The sequence below is a fragment of the Epinephelus fuscoguttatus genome, linkage group LG11 (assembly GCF_011397635.1).
Source record: "Epinephelus fuscoguttatus linkage group LG11, E.fuscoguttatus.final_Chr_v1".
NCBI lineage: Eukaryota > Metazoa > Chordata > Actinopteri > Perciformes > Serranidae > Epinephelus > Epinephelus fuscoguttatus.
Window position 1 is genome coordinate 36,139,185 of NC_064762.1, and position 17,640 is coordinate 36,156,824.

Below are 17,640 nucleotides of genomic sequence, written 5' to 3' on the forward strand. Positions count from 1 at the left end.
ACTCCATGTTAACATTACCCTTCCTGTTTCCATCACCTAAGTGATGCAAACGGAACCCAAACACACCGTCCCATTTCAGAGTTTTCTTTTTAATGATACCCTCAACGTTCCTCAACACTGAAACCTGGGTAAAACTAATGCCACTATTATTTTATGTTATGGCCATCAGTTTCAATTATTTCAACTGTGCTTCTGAAAAATGGTGTTTTTCCATCAGTTTTGTATGGCAGTCATTAGCTTCAACTTGCAGTTAGCTGTAATAGAATTATAAACCCTGTGCTTAGATGCACCTTTGGGAGTCATGGCTGACTTTTCTCCTTAAGTTTTAAAGCGCATAGGATTATGTCTTTGACTCTGTATCAAGCAAACAGATTTTTCCTAATGCAGTTGCTCATCTAATGTAGCATTTATTAAGCGGTGGGAGTTAAACGCACTTCCAAGTGCTCCAACTGTCAGGCACCAACACTGTGGTAACTGAATGGGACTTTCACTTTTGGAACCATGGACAACTCTCATTTTGGTACTCTATTAAACACATATTAGTGATGACATCAATGAAAATTGGTTTAGTTTTCCTACACAATGAGAGCATTTTTTGAGAAAACTATGACTAAGAATGTCCCATCATCAACATGATTGTTATATCTCCACTGGCACTTTTCTTTATCCAGTGTTATACAGAAGCCCATGATTTGATAAAAACCTGTGGCCACACAGGCAAAAAAACATTAAAATTTATAGTATACTAACAAGCAAATATTCATTGATAGCATTTCTAAGTAGCTTACTGTAAAACTTCAGTTAAGGCCCGTAAATAGAGGCAGTGTTCTAGTATGAACAGTGGAGACGCTACACTCATGTGTAACATCATCAACAGTAAGTGCATGTCCATCATTTGTGCCTTATTTCACCTTCCCACGTCATTTCAGGTTTTTTTCAGCTCCTGCTCAAAGACCAACTTTGTGCAGCAAATCACCTGCTTGAGGCAACCTTCAACACGTTAATATTACAAATTAATATTACATGACATGTTGAACAGTCCTTTAGCCTGCATGTATTATTTGATATGTTACATGATGAGATAGTCGAGCTGCTTTTCCCAGGCTGTACGCTGTTAGGTTCACTGCTCCTGCTGCTCAGCTGGGTTTCTTTCTTAGGAGATTTGTCATGCACGGCATTAGTTGCCGCATTAGAATTCTTGCAATTTAGGGCGTTTATTTCCTCTGCACAATCAGTTGATTCTGCCACTCTCTTCCTCTCCCCCCGTGCAGGCACTGCGGGTACAGCAAAGCTGATCAGGAGGGAGACGAGGAACTCTACTTCCAGTGTGAGTGCCTGCATTCGTTAGCCTTAACGCACACATAAAGTATATATGTATGTGTACACACACACACACACACACAGACACGTAGTCGGAGACATCTCAATCACTGCATACTGAGCAGGGAGGGTGCCTTAAAACCCATTAGCACCCACAGGCGTGACTCTTTGATCCCAGTTCATTTGATTTGAGTCAAAGCCGGGAACAATCAGGCTAACATCTGCTGCTGATTGGCTAGACTCAATCTGTGGAGATGAAGAAGTTAGGAAACTACAAACGCATGAATGTGACAGCTGTCAGGGAGGGAGAAGGGGTTGACCCGGGAGGAAGGAGTGTTCCTTAAAAAAAAGATGGTGTTACTGAGCGACAGAGTTTCTGGTGTACACACAGTTTGCTCTGTCGAAGGGGCTGCTTCGAGGCGCCTTCTATCAGTAAGAGCGCTTTTTTTTCCCTAACACTGATACACCACCCCTAATGATGCCCCTGGAGATACAGCTGCAGACAGCTTCCCCGAGTGGAGCCGTAATGATCCACGCTGTAGGCAAACTGCTGATTTGGAAACAAAGGGTCAGGGGTGTCGCACAGTGCACGGCTACGGCAGAGGCAGTGCCGGCGAGCCCAGGTTGGCTCCCGCTAAGTGTCTGACAGATCCACCTCAGCAGCTTACAGGTCCCATCTAGTGAAGAATACTAGGAGAAAACACAAACAAGGCTTGTGTCGAGCTTAATGGAGGGATCCGCTGTGCAATATCAAATGACGAGAGGCTGCCAGGGCGACAGAAGCTAGATAGCGCAAATTCAACATGTAGACCCAATTTGTCTGCCATGTAGCGGCGAGGAAGTCGTGATAAGACATCTCCTATCAGATCCGCTGACATCTCGGATGGACGAAGCAATTATGGGAGCAAGTGGAGGGAAATCTCAGCTGCCGGCGTCCCCTCGCCGGAGCACAATGCATTTTGTTGTATTTACGCTGTTGGATTGGCCACATTGCCCCCCCCCACCCCCACAGAGAATAAGTGTCTCTCAGGCTGGATGAGCTCGCAGTTCTGTTCCGTTGTTTTGGTCCAGCGTTTATCCAGTGTATTATGGCTGTAGTAGCTCATTAAAATTTAAAGTTGACAGGTTATATTGTTATCAGTGGAGTTTAAAATGCATAGTGTAATCGCCCCCGTGAGTGGTGTCTGCACTTAATAGTGCATAATACTGTAATTTGCTGTTAATTTGGAGCACTGTGTAAAATGTTAACCCCCTACCCCATCGCTGGCCTTTCTCTAACCTTGTTTGTTCTCCTTATTTTCTACAAACTGCTTCCACTCTCACACCATGGATATTCATGAACCCTTCTCTTATCAGTGTTACTGGAAAAAAATATTGCAGCAGTGTCCTTTTCTACTTTATCTGTTTTATGTTTGGTTTTAGGTCATTTTTTAAAGAATATTACATATTGTTATTTGTAAATTAAAATGAAGGTTCTGAAAAATAACTTATTTTCAGCCCTGAGTAGTGTCCATAAAGAGAAAAAAGCTGGACAAAAATAAATGCGATATAAATTTGAGCAACTAAATAGCATTGAAGTATTTTACTTTGAAAATCATTCATCTAAACGTACGTGGTTTAAACTTCCAGAAGACCATGTCAAGAAACATTAAGTAGCTTTAAGTATATACTATATATTTTTAGGGTTAATGAATAGTAGAAAGAAAATTCAACTTTATTCAAGTTCCTCACATACATTCGGTCACTTTGGAGGTATAAGTTCACACCAAGAAAAAAACAGAAACAGGATTAAAATTGGATGGTTAAATTCAGACCCCCAAAATCAAAATGAATATTGAACATTAGCCCTGGGAGAGGCAATCAAGCATGAACAGAACTGGTCACACTTCTATAAAATCAGACTGTCAGTCATATGACCCAAGAGAGACAAGTTGAGTGATTGCAAACACTGGACGCTTGAATCTTCTATCTGCATTCCTGCTAAAAAATATCATGTAATTACAGAATTTGAAGTTAAGGAAATTTTTCACCATAAAATCCAAATAGATTATGTAACAGATATGTTGAAACTTTATGTTTCTTTACATTTCAGTTTTCACTACAAAAAAAGGCTGGACATACCCTGAACTGTTGTTAAAAAATACAAGGTTTAGTTGATACATATACAGGACATGTCAATCTGTCTATATGTCTATTGTTAAAAAAGACCTGCTTTTATAGCTGCAAAAAAGGCTGAAAAAAAAAAAAATCCTACCTGGTTGGGTCGCTATAAACGTGGCTGGACATGGTTAAAAAATTGCCGGTTTGGTCATTAGAAATATGGCTTGACATATCCCCAAACTGTTGTTAAAAAATACTCTGTTTGGTGGCTACAAAAACAGCTGAACAAGTTGGGAACTATGGGTAAAAAATACCTGCTTTAGTTGGTCTGGAGCAGTAGCGTGCTGCTGTCTGCTCTCATAGGTGTCAGACCATCAACCATCACCTTGTCCTAATGAGAAACCCATCTTATATACATGTAATCTGAAATACGCCATGCGTATGAAAAGCACAATATATCCGTGGTTTGCAGAAATGTACAATGTGCACATTTTATTCTGTCAGCTGGGTTGAACATACAGTGATATCACATGTGAATAAACCACCAAGCATGATGAGAGCATGAAGCAACATAGCCGGTGAGGCAGGTTATTTTTCAGTGAGATAGTCTCAGCTGCAGGGAGGTGAAAGGTAACCGACAGCCTCATGAAAGCACCAGGCGCGGGTTACTCAAATCTTTGCTTGCCATTTGTGATGAATTTTCCTGTGCTGAAAACCTTTTTGACACCAGCCGCTGACTGTTCAGCAATTCCCTCTGAACCACTGGTCTTAGTAATCGTTTGCCTGTCAAGTGCCCGCTGGTGCATAGCGTGCATATTTAATCATAACAGTAATCCTCTTACCTTTCTACAGTCAAATTTCCAGGCACCAAAACCTACATTGACCCTGAAACCTACGAGGACCCAAACAGGGCTGTCCATCAATTTGCCAAGGAGCTGGACGCCTCCTGCATTAAAATTGAACGAGTTATTGGAGCAGGTGAGCCCATCCCGATTCTCTCAGCTATTGCTGTTTAGTCACTCCGTGCTCTCATATATCACACTGACAGCCAAATATTTACACCTTGACACAGCTTTATGCATTATATATTGATAGTGCAATTGCAAAGAGGGAAAAAAGTTCATTGCAATTAATGTGTGGGCTGCGTCTGGAAGAGGCAGTCACAGTGATTCCCACAGCTGAGAAATTGCTGCCACATGGGTTTTACAGAGGCGGTCAATGACAGTATCTATGCATCTCTAGCATGTCTTATTATAGGTCTTGGTTACACTCCCCTGAGTATAAAAAGATGTCGCACTCCAATTTGTATTCCACCACTGCACAGCTGCTTTGTCTCAAAATACACTAATAAATTCGTCATTGTGAAGTGCTTGATTTTTTTTTAACCTACCCACACCTCACTCATGAATGGTCTCATCCCACACAGGAGAGTTTGGGGAGGTGTGCAGCGGCCGGCTCAAGCTCCCCGGAAAGCGGGATGTGTCGGTTGCCATCAAAACATTAAAAGTGGGCTACACAGAGAAGCAGAGGAGGGACTTCCTGTGCGAGGCCAGTATTATGGGACAGTTTGACCATCCGAATGTTGTTCATCTGGAGGGAGTCGTAACAAGAGGTAATCACACATAAAATGATAAATAAAGAGGGTACAATGCTGACAACATGAGATTGTTTAAAGGGAGAGTTCAACCCCAAATCAAAAATACACTTTTTTCCTCTTACCTATAGTGCTGTTTATGTCTGGATAAAGAGGTATCCCGATGTATGATATAGTGATGTCTGCCTTTTCTTGAATATAATGAAACTAAATGGCACTCAGCTTGTGGTGCTGAAAAATGCATTTGTAAAACTCAACAGCAGTGCAGGACCTAGCACATTTAGTGCCCAGGGCAAGCTTTCCCTGGAGCCCCCTGACCACTATCCCAAAAAAGTATTGTTATTACTAGTTGTGGTAGTAGTAATAGTAGTAGTAGCTGTACTAGTATTATAAGAAATCAACATAAAATAAACAACTTGGCAAACAATAACAATAAATAACAGTAAGAGAATACGATATGTGCAAACTTGCAAATTCAGTCTTCTTCTTGTTTTTGTAAGGTGCCCCTGGATGGCTTTTGACCTTTCATTTTCTCTTATATTGTATTCACACCAAACACAATAATTTCCGCATTGCGTTACTCGCGCGAGTTTGAATGATAAAATAGTTTTTGTTGACTCGCTTTATACGTGTGACTGACTCGTGTGATATGCACGTGAAATCCCTAAATCACTAAATGAACTTCCGCCGCTAAATCCTCGGCATCACACATCCCTGGAGATCTCAATGCTGATTGGCTATCATGGCGCAAATTTGTCCATGAGGTTCAGATTTTTCAACTCTCGTGAATAAGCATATAATGTGAAATCAAGCTAGTCGTATTTTGGGTCATTTGCATTGTGCCATCGCGCCGCCGAGTGGAAATTCGCGTCTATTCGCGTCTTTACATTGACTTGACATGTAATTCACTCACATGAATAGTTTTATTTGCGCCCAGTGTGAACATTACTCCATATTCACTCCGTTCCACCACTTTCCCTATGTTCGTCTTTTTATGTCAGGTTTTTCTTTTCTTTTAGGGGGTGGGATGGTTGAGTGGACCATTGTGAGGGGGTGTGGGGGGGTGTGGGGGGGGGATGCTGCTGTTGAGCAGTGGCAGAGCACCCCCCACACCCCCCCAACTGTATCATAGCACAGAAGGGAAGCGTGCATCTTCTTCCACGGAGCTGTTATAAAAAGGGGCCTCTTGTCCATGAGTAGATGCACGCTTCCTTCTGCACAGTGATACGGTTGGTGAGTGTAGTTCAGTATAAAGAAAATAGTTCCTCCATGTAACTGCTCACACCAAGGTCTGTGGATTATCTTGAGTAACTGGGTCATGATTTCTGGAAAGAGACATTGCTGTTGAGTTTTTAAATGTATTACTTTGGCACTTTGAGCACCACAAGCTGAGTGCCATCTAGTTCTATTATATCGAAGAGCAGGCAGACATCTCTGCAGAATCTCCAACACTCAGCAACTCACACCAAAACAATGCAGACTGACAAGTAGCACCACAGGTTAGAGGAAAAAGCTGTATTTTTTTGATTTTGGGGTGAACTGTCCCTTTAAAAATCATGTAAGCTCGTGTGTATCAAAGTATATTTAGCTTTGGGGAGGTAAAAGTGCCGTATTTAGAGCGACATTATATCTGATTAAATTAGCCACAGTCCTTGTTTAACATTTTCTCATTTAGACACTGTAATAAAAGGAGCAGATGGTAACTTTTAATTAAAAGCCAATGAAACACACGGCTAAAAATAACTTGGAAGCAGTTTAGGCATAGTTGTTTATTGCAAAGTATTTTGTAAGCAAACAAATTCAGGTATCAATTAATCATCTTCTTTATTGTCCATCTTTTTGTTTTGCAGGTAAACCGGTGATGATTGTCATCGAGTACATGGAGAACGGCTCATTAGATGGTTTCCTCAGGGTGAGTATCACCTTCGGAGTGCAGGAGGCTCAGAGCAGCATCTTTTGTAACTTTTCTTTTGCATTTGCTAGAAAGTGTCCCAGAGAGCAGGCAGTCTGCAGGAGGATCTGTGCATCGCATAAATATCATAAATCTTGTGCTAGAGCTGCTGCAGTGCTGTGACCTACATTTCCCTCATGGTCAGTGAAGATGGCTGACCTGCCTGTGTTTCTCTGTGCCGCGCAGAAACACGACGGTCAGTTCACAGTCATCCAGTTGGTGGGGATGCTGCGGGGCATCGCGGCAGGAATGAGATATCTTTCCGATATGGGATACGTCCATCGAGATCTGGCTGCACGAAACATCCTTGTCAACAGCAATCTCGTATGTAAAGTGTCTGACTTCGGCCTGTCAAGGGTGATCGACGACGATCCCGAGGCTGTCTACACAACAACTGTGAGTCAATTAAAGCGCTTGCTCTCCCTACCCAGAGCCCTGTCTGAATCCTCTAATCAAGTCACAGCCGGTGCATGAAAATGGAGCAGAAGTGCTGGTGCACGCCCAAGTAGTCTGCACCATTTTTAATATGCAAAGCAAGCTATGTTTACATACAACTTTCTAACAATGCCCCCCCTTAGAAAGCGTTCAGAAGTTGTAACTAATCCCTTACTTATGGTTAAACAATCATTTATTCATCAGTTATAAACCATTAATAAGAACAACTTTTGGGTTGCCAGGTTGGGAAATGTTTTGGCTTAATTATCATGTGTTTTCACTGTCAGTTTATTGAATTAATTATGATGTTTTAAAAGTGTTCTAAAAGAGACAAGGACACTAGGAATCAGGAAATAGAAAGAAAGCAGTTTAATATTTAGTGAGGAAACAATTAGTCAGTAAAGTGATATGTCAATGGCCAAAAAAATTAATCACCAACTATTTTCAATTGATTATAAACCATTTTTCAGGCAAAAAGGCCAGCCAGTTAACAGGTTCTTGCTTCTCAACTGTGAGGATTTGCTTCGTAGTTTTACATAATTATAACTAATTTTGAGTTTTAGACTGCTGACTGAACAAAAGAAGCAAAAAGTCTCTTTGGGCTGTGATGGCTTTTTTCACTAAAGTTTAATGTCAACATTTCAATGCACTCCTAATAAAAATGGATGCAAATACAGCCATTCATAAAAGGCCATGAGCTTCCTTCTATCTAATAATCCATTAAGTCTGCATATATAAAAGATAAAGGGGACCTTTTATGCTTTTCCATATTTTCTATCATACAGTATATAATGGTACAGTGTTAGATGTTCATAAAAAACTTCGCCAAAGTTTCAAATAATGAGGCAGACGTATGTAAATGAAGTTTACATTACATACACTGCTACATATAGTTACATGCCTACGTCAGGGAAACATGTAATCTTGATTGCTGATGGGGTTAATTTCCTCACAATTTTAGATTATATTCCTGTTGGAACATATCCTGTCGTGAAGCTTATATTGGGGATTTTTCATGGTGCAAAGTGCAGCAATAGTCATGGCCAGAGGCATTATGCTTTCGGGTTTTCATCTCTCCAATTCTTGCAAACACTATCTCAAGAATGCCTTGAGGTATTTTCTTTCTTCTTCCTTCTTTGGCACAGACGTCCACTTGAACTCAAGGATGAACTGATTAGAAATTAGGCAGTCATAGGTCAAGGTCACTGTGACCTTGCGTCTGTCTCATTCTCATGAGTGCTACATTTCAAGAACATCTTTAGGGAATTTTCTTTTATTTGGCCCAAACACCCACTTAAACTCAAGAATGTCAAAGGTCAAGGTCATTGTAACCTTGTCTGTCTCATGCTTATGACCATGATATCTCAACAACACCGCAAAGGAATTCTTTCAAATTTGACACAAATGTCCACTTGGACTCAAGGATGAACTGAATAGAATTTGGTGATCAAAGGTCAAGGTCAGTGTGACCTCACAAAATGTGTTTTTGGCCATAACTCAATAATTCATACGCTGATTATGATAAAATTTCACTCAAATGTAAAATAGGATAAAATGATGAAGAGATGATGGTTTCTATCCAAAAAGACAAAAGACAACTTCACTGTGACATCATAATGTTCTACAAAACCACTTTTTTGGCCATTACTCAGCACAGCTTGTGTGGTTCAGGGAGGCATACAACTGCGTAGCGGTATTTCTAGTTTGAACATTTAAGCATGTTCTAGTAGAAACACAAAATACAAGTATAAACTTGAAAATGAGCATGATAGGTCCCCCTTTACATCATGGTACATCATCATAGTTTTCATAGTAAATATGCTGTTGACTAAACTTTAGTGTAGATACTCTGCAGCCCAGCAACAAGACACACTAATGAGATATTACACAACCTTGTTGTTCTTATTAATGAGCAATAATTAATCTATAAAGAAATAACAAATGATTAACTAACTGTTGACAGAGTCATTGGTTACATCTTGTAAACCCACAAAAGATGCCTAATTAGAAAGTAGTTCCAGTATTTTGGCTTGAAGTTTGTGGGAAAGTTGTGTCTCTGTGTTTTGACCATGTGTGTAACTGTAAAATTCTCTCTAATTGATGTTTTAGGGGAAGATGCAGGATGTAATGAATTTGATCTTTACTCCAGCCACTGACCTGCATTTTACTGAACAGGGCGGCAAAATACCCGTCCGATGGACCGCCCCAGAAGCCATACAGTATCGTAAATTCACCTCTGCAAGTGACGTGTGGAGTTATGGCATTGTCATGTGGGAGGTCATGTCCTATGGGGAACGGCCCTACTGGGATATGTCCAATCAAGACGTAAGTTACCACCACATGTATCAAGTCATTCATTCACTAAAACTGTATGTTTGTCATTCTGCTGATGGATGACCTCATAACCGTGGATCATCTTTAAGAAGAAGCTTTCATTTTAAAGGGGCACTTCACCAATATCACTACAAAATAAGTAAAAGATGAGTCATTTTGTAGATGTTGCCTTGAGCTCAGAGAACTTGTAGTTTTACTATTTACTGACCTTTTTTGGATGAGTTTATAAATTATAATGTATTTCTCACAAATAACAAGCTAGTATACACGAGTGTTAGTACAGTGGAGGTTATGCACTACTTCCTATCTGGGACTATGTGAGTAACTATCATCTGAGAGGGGGCAGGGTTTTCCCCCAGATTCATCCCTAATTATCCCTAATGAAGTCATCCCACTAAGAAAGAGAAAATCACAGACAAAAATTCCAGTTTGTGATTCTTCTTTGAGGCCTTCTTGTGGGACCCTCATGAGAGCAGCTCGGCGGGGACGGTAACCTTGGACTTAATTAGTTCAAGAAGTCTTGCTATAATCATGCAGTCTGAATCCATTTGAAGGAGAAACAGTCCTGAAATGGGACACGCATAAAAATGAAGTCCCGAGAACATGGATTGATGCTGGTGTTAATATAAATAACAGGAGTGGAAAACACTTGTCATGCAGAATGCTTTTGATTCAAATGTCTTTTAAAGTTTTATAATTACTTATGGTAATGGGAACCAGTGTGAGTAGCAGTGTTGAACCAATTACACAGCGAGCAGCTCAGGCATATTTGGCGGTGGTTTGCATTGCACTCATTGGTTTGTTGTAGACATAAAAGTCAAGGATGTAAAGACATTCAGTAGACGATGTAAAAGGGGCACTTCACCGATTTTAGACATCAACATTAGTTTATGTCTGATGGTCATTACTATATTTAACCTTTAAAAAACATATGCATAATGTCTTCTGTGGTGTCAGCTGAGGAAATAGCACTGATGATGTCATAAAGGTTATCTTAGCTTAGACCTAAAGACAACATAATTTTTACAAGAAAGACTGCGTTACAAACTGTGAAGGTGTGGTGATTGAAAGATATGTCATTTACCAATCAGAAAAGCTATTATTGGTTGCATTATGGGAAATGTAGGATCCATGTTTGTCTGTAAAAGTCAGGATACCTCAGCTTCTGCTGCTTTGATCCTTTTTATTTTTGCATCTGTCTCTCACAAACCCCCAACTTTATGGGGTGCAACACACACTAATGGAGTACTTCTTTAATTGTATCTTTTATAGATGTTTTGACACCCTTTAACGAAACATGGAAAGGCCCCATTACACTCACTTACTGCAAGAGAGGGAATGTGTTTACATCTCTCTTGTTGTACATAGAACATAACGACATTTATATCAGATATTTGCAAAACCTAAATATGAGTCAAGAACATTATGTTGGACCTGTATCCCAAGGTTATACTTTAGTAAGTATTATTTAAAGAGGAATTCTAGTATGTTACTTCCATGGCATAGGAACAGTCGTAAAGCTCCATAACAATTCTGTTTTAATGCGTTATGTATCTATACGTTTGTTTCATTGTTCTTCAGATACACTGGTTGTCCTTTCTCTTAAAGAGAAAAATATGAAGTCTTAATTTTAAGGAGTACATTGATTGTAAGGAACAAAAAGGGGGGACTCTTGGGTACCCATAGGACCCATTTTCATTCAGATATCGTGAGGTGAGAGTTCAAGAGACCCCTCTGAATATGCTCATGCTGTTCCCTCACCAAAATTTAGCCAAAGCTAGAGCCTTATTTAGCCCCCTTACCGACAAAGCTATGTGGACATGGTTGATATGAACTGATGCCTTACGTTGTCTTGTTTCAGAAGATACTACTACATTGTTGCTAGCTTAAAAATTTAGGGCACTATAGCATCATGAAAACAGTAATTGTTTCCAGTTATTTTCGATGGGGGGGTCAGATAATGTATCAAGGGGGCCATGGCCCAGCCCCCCTTTGGAACACCACTGCTTAGGAAACTTAAATCAGTATTTGTGAACATAAGCTACTCAATTCAGTTCAATTTTTCAATTCAGCAGGCATTTTTGGCATGACATTTAACGTATTGCCAAAGAACAGACACATTTAAAAGGCATTTAATAAAATGTACAACTGATTACACAAAAGACAATAGTCAACAGAGCAAAACAGGTGATTAAGTTAGTGAGCAAAATAGAAAAATATACATTAAGTACATATATAGACATACATATCTCATATGGTCCATATATGTTTACCTATAAACATGTTGTGTGAAAACAAACACACAAAAATGGAGTAGAGGAGTAAATAAAAAGCGGACTGTGAGCTGTAAGGAGAGGAACTCCAGCTTTTATGTGTTGTTTGTGGAGGGGTGTGTGTGTGTATCATAGGTGTGCTGTGCATACAGTATACGCAACTTTGCTTAAGATCAATAAAGAAACAATTAACAACAAGATATTAATACAAATTCATACATGTAAATTGTAAAGAAAACTAACTCATGAAGTGTAGGACTAAATAATAAGGCAGAGTGTGAGCTATGAGGAGGTGAACTGCTGTTAAGTGTTGTGATGGGTGTCTCTTAGGCTGTGACATGCACTGACATTTTGCTGCTTCTGTGGCGCTGATGCTGTTTTCTTCAAGTACACGTTGCATTTTAGTCTGGTCAGAGAGTGTATCAAAATTTTGGGAAATGGAAACTCTCTCTCACTCTGGCAAAGCCAGAAACCAGAGACAGAAGTCTCAAACTTGTGATATCATCAAGTTTAAAGTCTGGAGCTGCTCCTTCGACAATGAATAGGAGCCTGATTTTGTGGACCCACATAATGTTTTTTTTTTTTCATTACCCAAATGAGCTTTATTCTGCTGCAGTGTTCCCGTGAAAAGAAAATGTACCCATATACTCACAACATTCCCCTGTGTGCTCTCAGTGTCATCTAGAACATCTCTCCCAATTAATTGTCTATAAAGTAGCTCCAGACTTTATACTTGATGACATCACAAATTTAATTTTCTGCACTCTAGTTTCTGGATTTGGGGGAGAGTTCATGTCTCCTAATATTATTTTGGACAGTCTCAGACCATAGGAATAACATGTATGCAAAATGGGTGTAGTTCTCCTTTAAATATGAGTCAATATAAAATTAAATGAATTCAAACCCCAGTCAAGCACAACACAGTCAAAACAAGATATTTTGCTCCAGCATTGCAGCGCTTAGAGACTGAAAAAAAAAAGTAAAAATACACACAGCTTCAGAGTCGCAGAATCTTCTCCCACCTGACTGCTGATGTTGTGAAACTCAGTGCACTAGAGTTGGAAGGGGAGTTTGGAGATTTCAGGGTTCTAGTAGGTGCTGTAATTTGATCAGAGAATGTATCTTTAAGGTGCTTCAACATCAAGTAAATCGTAAGACCTGACTCCTGACATTGCCCAGACTTTTCCTCCTCAAAGAACACATTTACTTTTTTTAAGTCCCATACTTCTTCTTTTTTTTTTTTTTTTTTTCAAATGTCACAAATTGCTATAATGATTGACTCACCCGCAGTTCTCTGAGTGCTGTTGCCTGCTTCCCTGCCAACTCCCACTGAGGGAGTCCAACTGCGTCAGACCACTTGAAGCTGTTCTTATTGTCGGACACTTGGCACATTTTGATTGATGGTAGAAGGCGAGTTAGTTCTGGCCTTAAGATTCCTATATGGCGTCTGGCGTTTAGCACCCACAGCATCAAGCCTAAACATTATTAAGATTCTTCGGCGCTCCAAAGCAGAGACATGCTGATTGAACAATCAGATGTTAGAAATGCTAAACAAGATGGCCGGGCATTAAAGCGGCGTATGTGGTGTTTTGACGCTCTGCTACTTGACAGACATCAATGTCAGAAATTTTTGCACTTTGTCAAGATGTCAGCAAACATCCTCCGGGGATGCAGGAAGAACGTTATTTGCATTTTTCCCAACAGTTGCAGTGTTTTGACACCTTTTCCCTCCATGACTCATTCTTGTCTGAGCGGTCCTGACAGAAATAGCTGATGAATATATGCAGAAACGTACACAGCTCCTTATCCACACAATAAAGGACGGGGAGCTAGGGGCTCAAATCAAAGTGCCCACTGCACCTACTGTTCTCACCGCATTGACTTTTAATGAACTCTGTGCTTAACTGCATGCATGATGCAGAGTGACAATAGATTAGGTTTAAAGACTCAGTGGAAAGATCTTTCCTATTATTTATCAGAGCTGTATAAATATAGCCTTTTGTTTACACACATGAGCAACGTGGGAAATTAAACTCAGGGAAGTCAGGGAAGGTCTGCACTGTGGCATATAACACGCTAAATACCTACAATGTAACCTTGACCTTGTAGTGCCGCAAAGTTTATCAGTGAAATGTTGAAATCAATTCTAAAACTTGCAGTCAGCCAGTAAAGAGAGACAAGGGCAGGTGTAATATGATTCCGTCTCCAAAAGAGTTGGTCAAAAGCCCAGCTACAGCGTTTAGCACTAACTGAAGGCAGGAGATTGTTTTCTGACTGCGCCCAGCGAGAGGAGAGCTAGGATAATCAAGCCAAGACAAAATAAAAGTAACCTTTTCAGGATCAGTAAATGAGCGAAAAGGTCTGATTTTGGTAATGTGCCTGAGCTGAATAAATCACACAGTTTTTTTGATATGACCATCAAATGATGGTGATATGACATGCTGGATCTTACATTCTTTATTTTGGTCAGCTGTGACTTATAATATTTTGCTCACCAACTTCACTGCTGAGGTGGTGACGTTTGGACTAATTAGACAAAAGGTTTACAACTAAGCACATCAAACTAAAACCAAAGCCAACATCCAGGCCTTCAGTCCATAATTCAAATATATAATCTTAAACATTTAGGTGAAAGTGAAAATGCCATTATTCTCCGTCTGAAATGGCTGTCAGATAGCTCTGGAAACCTCCCTCCATGACATCATTGTTGTGTCAAACATTGTGCCCTGGATGTCAGCAATCAAACTGTTGAATTAAATGTTGCCATAAGTGTCAGGGAACTGAGGGTTAGAGTGATATTAAAGGAACACTTCACCCCCAAAATGATAATTTGTATAGCAATTACTCATCCTGCATTATGTTGAATTTGTGAAGAACAATTTTGTTTTTCTCTCATGCCTCAGCGGTAAACAAATAATCCAAAAACATATAAAATTCTTGATGAGTTGAAGTAAATGGGGTCCACGTTTAACACAACAAAGCTATATAAAAGCATTCAATATCAAACTCACACAACTTGTGTCAAGTCTCATGCTTAGTACTTATCAAACACATGCATTTTCACGAAAACCTTACTATTTAAAACACGTCCAAAAAGTCTCGTGCACACATGATGAATGCATTCGAACTCTGCCCTTGCTCTCACTGAAATCCCACCTCCCAGTGCAATCATTTGCCAGGAAGCGACAGGCGTGGGTGAGTGACAGCAGAACTCCTGGCCAAAACCAAGCTGGTAGGTGGGATGTCAATGCAATGAATGTGCAGAGTTCAAACACATTCTGTTGCTCAGGAACACTACTTGCCGTGTGTGGGAGTCTTTATGTGGAAGTCTTTTCAATCAAAAGGTTTTAGCAAACAATACATGCGCTTGGGAAGAACTGAGCATACGAGTGGATAAATGACACTTGGATGATACTGCCAGAGCCTTGTGAGAAAGATGTTTTGACATAGTTGTGCTGTTGTTAAACATGGCCCCCATTAACTTTAATTCGTCATGAATTTTCTCAATTGTTTGGGTTCTTCGTTCACTGTTGAGGCGTGCGAGAAAACCAACGTTTTCTTCACAAATTTAAGGTAACTCAAGGTGAGCTACTGATAAACTGATGGTCATTTTGGTTTAAAGTATTCCTTTAACTAAAAAGTTAACAGAGTGATACTAAAGACGTGAGGGTTAGGGTGATATCAAAGGGTTTAGGGTTAGGGTGATACTAAATGCTGATACTAATGACTCCCATCTGTTTTGCATTCTCCAGGTCATAAAGGCGATAGAGGAGGGCTACCGTCTTCCAGCCCCAATGGACTGTCCACCTGGCCTGCATCAGCTAATGCTGGACTGCTGGCAGAAAGACAGAGCCGAACGTCCCAAATTCGATCAGATAGTCGGCATCCTTGATAAGATGATCCGCAACCCTAACACATTGAAAACCCCAGTTGGAACATGTACAAGGTGAGGATATAAAACCCCAAATGAATCATTTTAAAATGTGGCTTGGTACAATAAAGAATTTGAACTTTTATTTTTAGTGCATTAGCGGATGATCCAAAGTGTCCAGTGGATGATTTAGCCTCTGTAGTTCACAGATGAAAGATAAATCCCAAGAGATCGATACCCCAAAGCAGCTTTCATGGCTTTATGGTCAATAGCAGGGCTTTTAAATCAATCTCTGTAATGAGTTCCTGGTACTTTAAAGTGCAGTGGGAACTCCAGACCTCACTGTGACGTTTGTCAGATTCACTCTATTTGCAGTGAGAACATACTTTCCCGAGGTGAGATCGAGAGGTTACAGCTGGTTAAAAAGCACTTTATTATATGGGGTCTTTATGTGGCGAATGCATTCAGATTTAAGAGTTATTGACTAAAAATAATTTTCAGAAGCAGAAAACTGACATGCTGCATCTGTTTGTGAATTTCTTATTGATTGAAGCCTCCAATCAGCTAGTTTTTTTCCCCTACTTGCAATTTACTGCACCGCTGGATGCCTTTGGTCGTCGCTTTGTCTCGTCTCCTGCTTGATTGTGTTTTCAGCGGAACGTTTCCTTTTCACATAAGACATAAACATCATTCTGTGCTCATCCCACAGACCAATTAGTCCACTGTTAGATCAGAGCACACCAGACTTCACCGCTTTCCGCTCAGTGGGAGAGTGGCTGGAAGCCATCAAGATGGAGCGATACAGAGACAACTTCACAGCAGCTGGCTACAGTTCCCTGGAATCTGTGGCCAGGATGTCAATCGAGTAAGTAGATATGAAGCCCTCAAGTGGTTAAGCATCAGTAGAGAACATTAATACCAGCCACATTCAGGCTGTGATCTCACCTACACTCCACTTCCTTCTACCCCACTCTGAGTAAACAAATCAACTCTTAAGCATTCAGGCAGAGTTTTGGTAGACTGCCATCCCATGAGGTTTCTCTAACATACTATGCGTTTTCAAATACTGGCCTGGGCCTTTTCTGACCCAAACTGAACAACCAGGCCTTTATTTCTTGCCTTACTTCTATTTTAATTTGCTGTTCAAGCAAACTCAACACTTCCTCCATGTTTATAAGATGTCAGTTCAGTGTGATGTACATTCAAACACCAGTCTCAGATCCAGTGTAGCCAGCAGATATCTGGGCCAAGATTTTGTCCTCTGTGCAACAGTCATTTTGACTAATTTCTTATGAAGAACTAGATTGTCATCAGACAGTAGCAGATGGGTTGCAGGATTTTGTTCTGCCAATGCATTCTGACTCTTTTTCTCTCCACAGACTTTTTGCTTGCCAATGAAACATTATTGGTCAATAGACAGTGTCACTATGATGTCAAGCTGACAACATCAGTCATTTCTGGGAGGATAATCAGCAAATGATTTTAATTGCGGAAATATGTGAAATCTGTCGCCATTTTCGGCTGTGACTGTGACATTTAAAGATACATATTTAAACACAGTGGTCCAAACTATCTGATGTTTCTTCTCTTACTGCTTACGTTATGGACTGAGGTCCTTTGCTAGTGGCTACGCAATGTACTACTGGGGAGGGGGCCGAAGAAAAACATATTATAGCCACCTAAAAAAAGAATCAATAACAGCTAAGGTTACTCTATATTTGGAATATTTTCACTGCTATAGCGTATACAATAACTGATCAGC

General features: G+C 40.2%; 1 protein-coding gene across 7 annotated transcripts in view; it reads left to right on the forward strand.

The window, feature by feature from the left end:
• Positions 1 to 17,640, forward strand: part of epha7 (eph receptor A7) — a 123,454-nt gene that overhangs the window by 99,405 nt on the left and 6,409 nt on the right. For 2 of the 7 annotated variants that reach the window (XM_049590913.1, XM_049590915.1), the window contains exons 9-16: positions 1,272 to 1,327; positions 4,273 to 4,398; positions 4,847 to 5,032; positions 6,865 to 6,926; positions 7,152 to 7,361; positions 9,510 to 9,725; positions 15,760 to 15,953; positions 16,588 to 16,743. In XM_049590913.1, coding sequence (XP_049446870.1) covers positions 1,272 to 1,327; positions 4,273 to 4,398; positions 4,847 to 5,032; positions 6,865 to 6,926; positions 7,152 to 7,361; positions 9,510 to 9,725; positions 15,760 to 15,953; positions 16,588 to 16,743 — 1,206 coding nt within the window. The remainder of the gene's footprint in view (positions 1 to 1,271; positions 1,328 to 4,272; positions 4,399 to 4,846; positions 5,033 to 6,864; positions 6,927 to 7,151; positions 7,362 to 9,509; positions 9,726 to 15,759; positions 15,954 to 16,587; positions 16,744 to 17,640) is intronic. The other 5 variants (XM_049590917.1, XM_049590918.1, XM_049590914.1 and 2 more) reach the window with 3 other exon arrangements.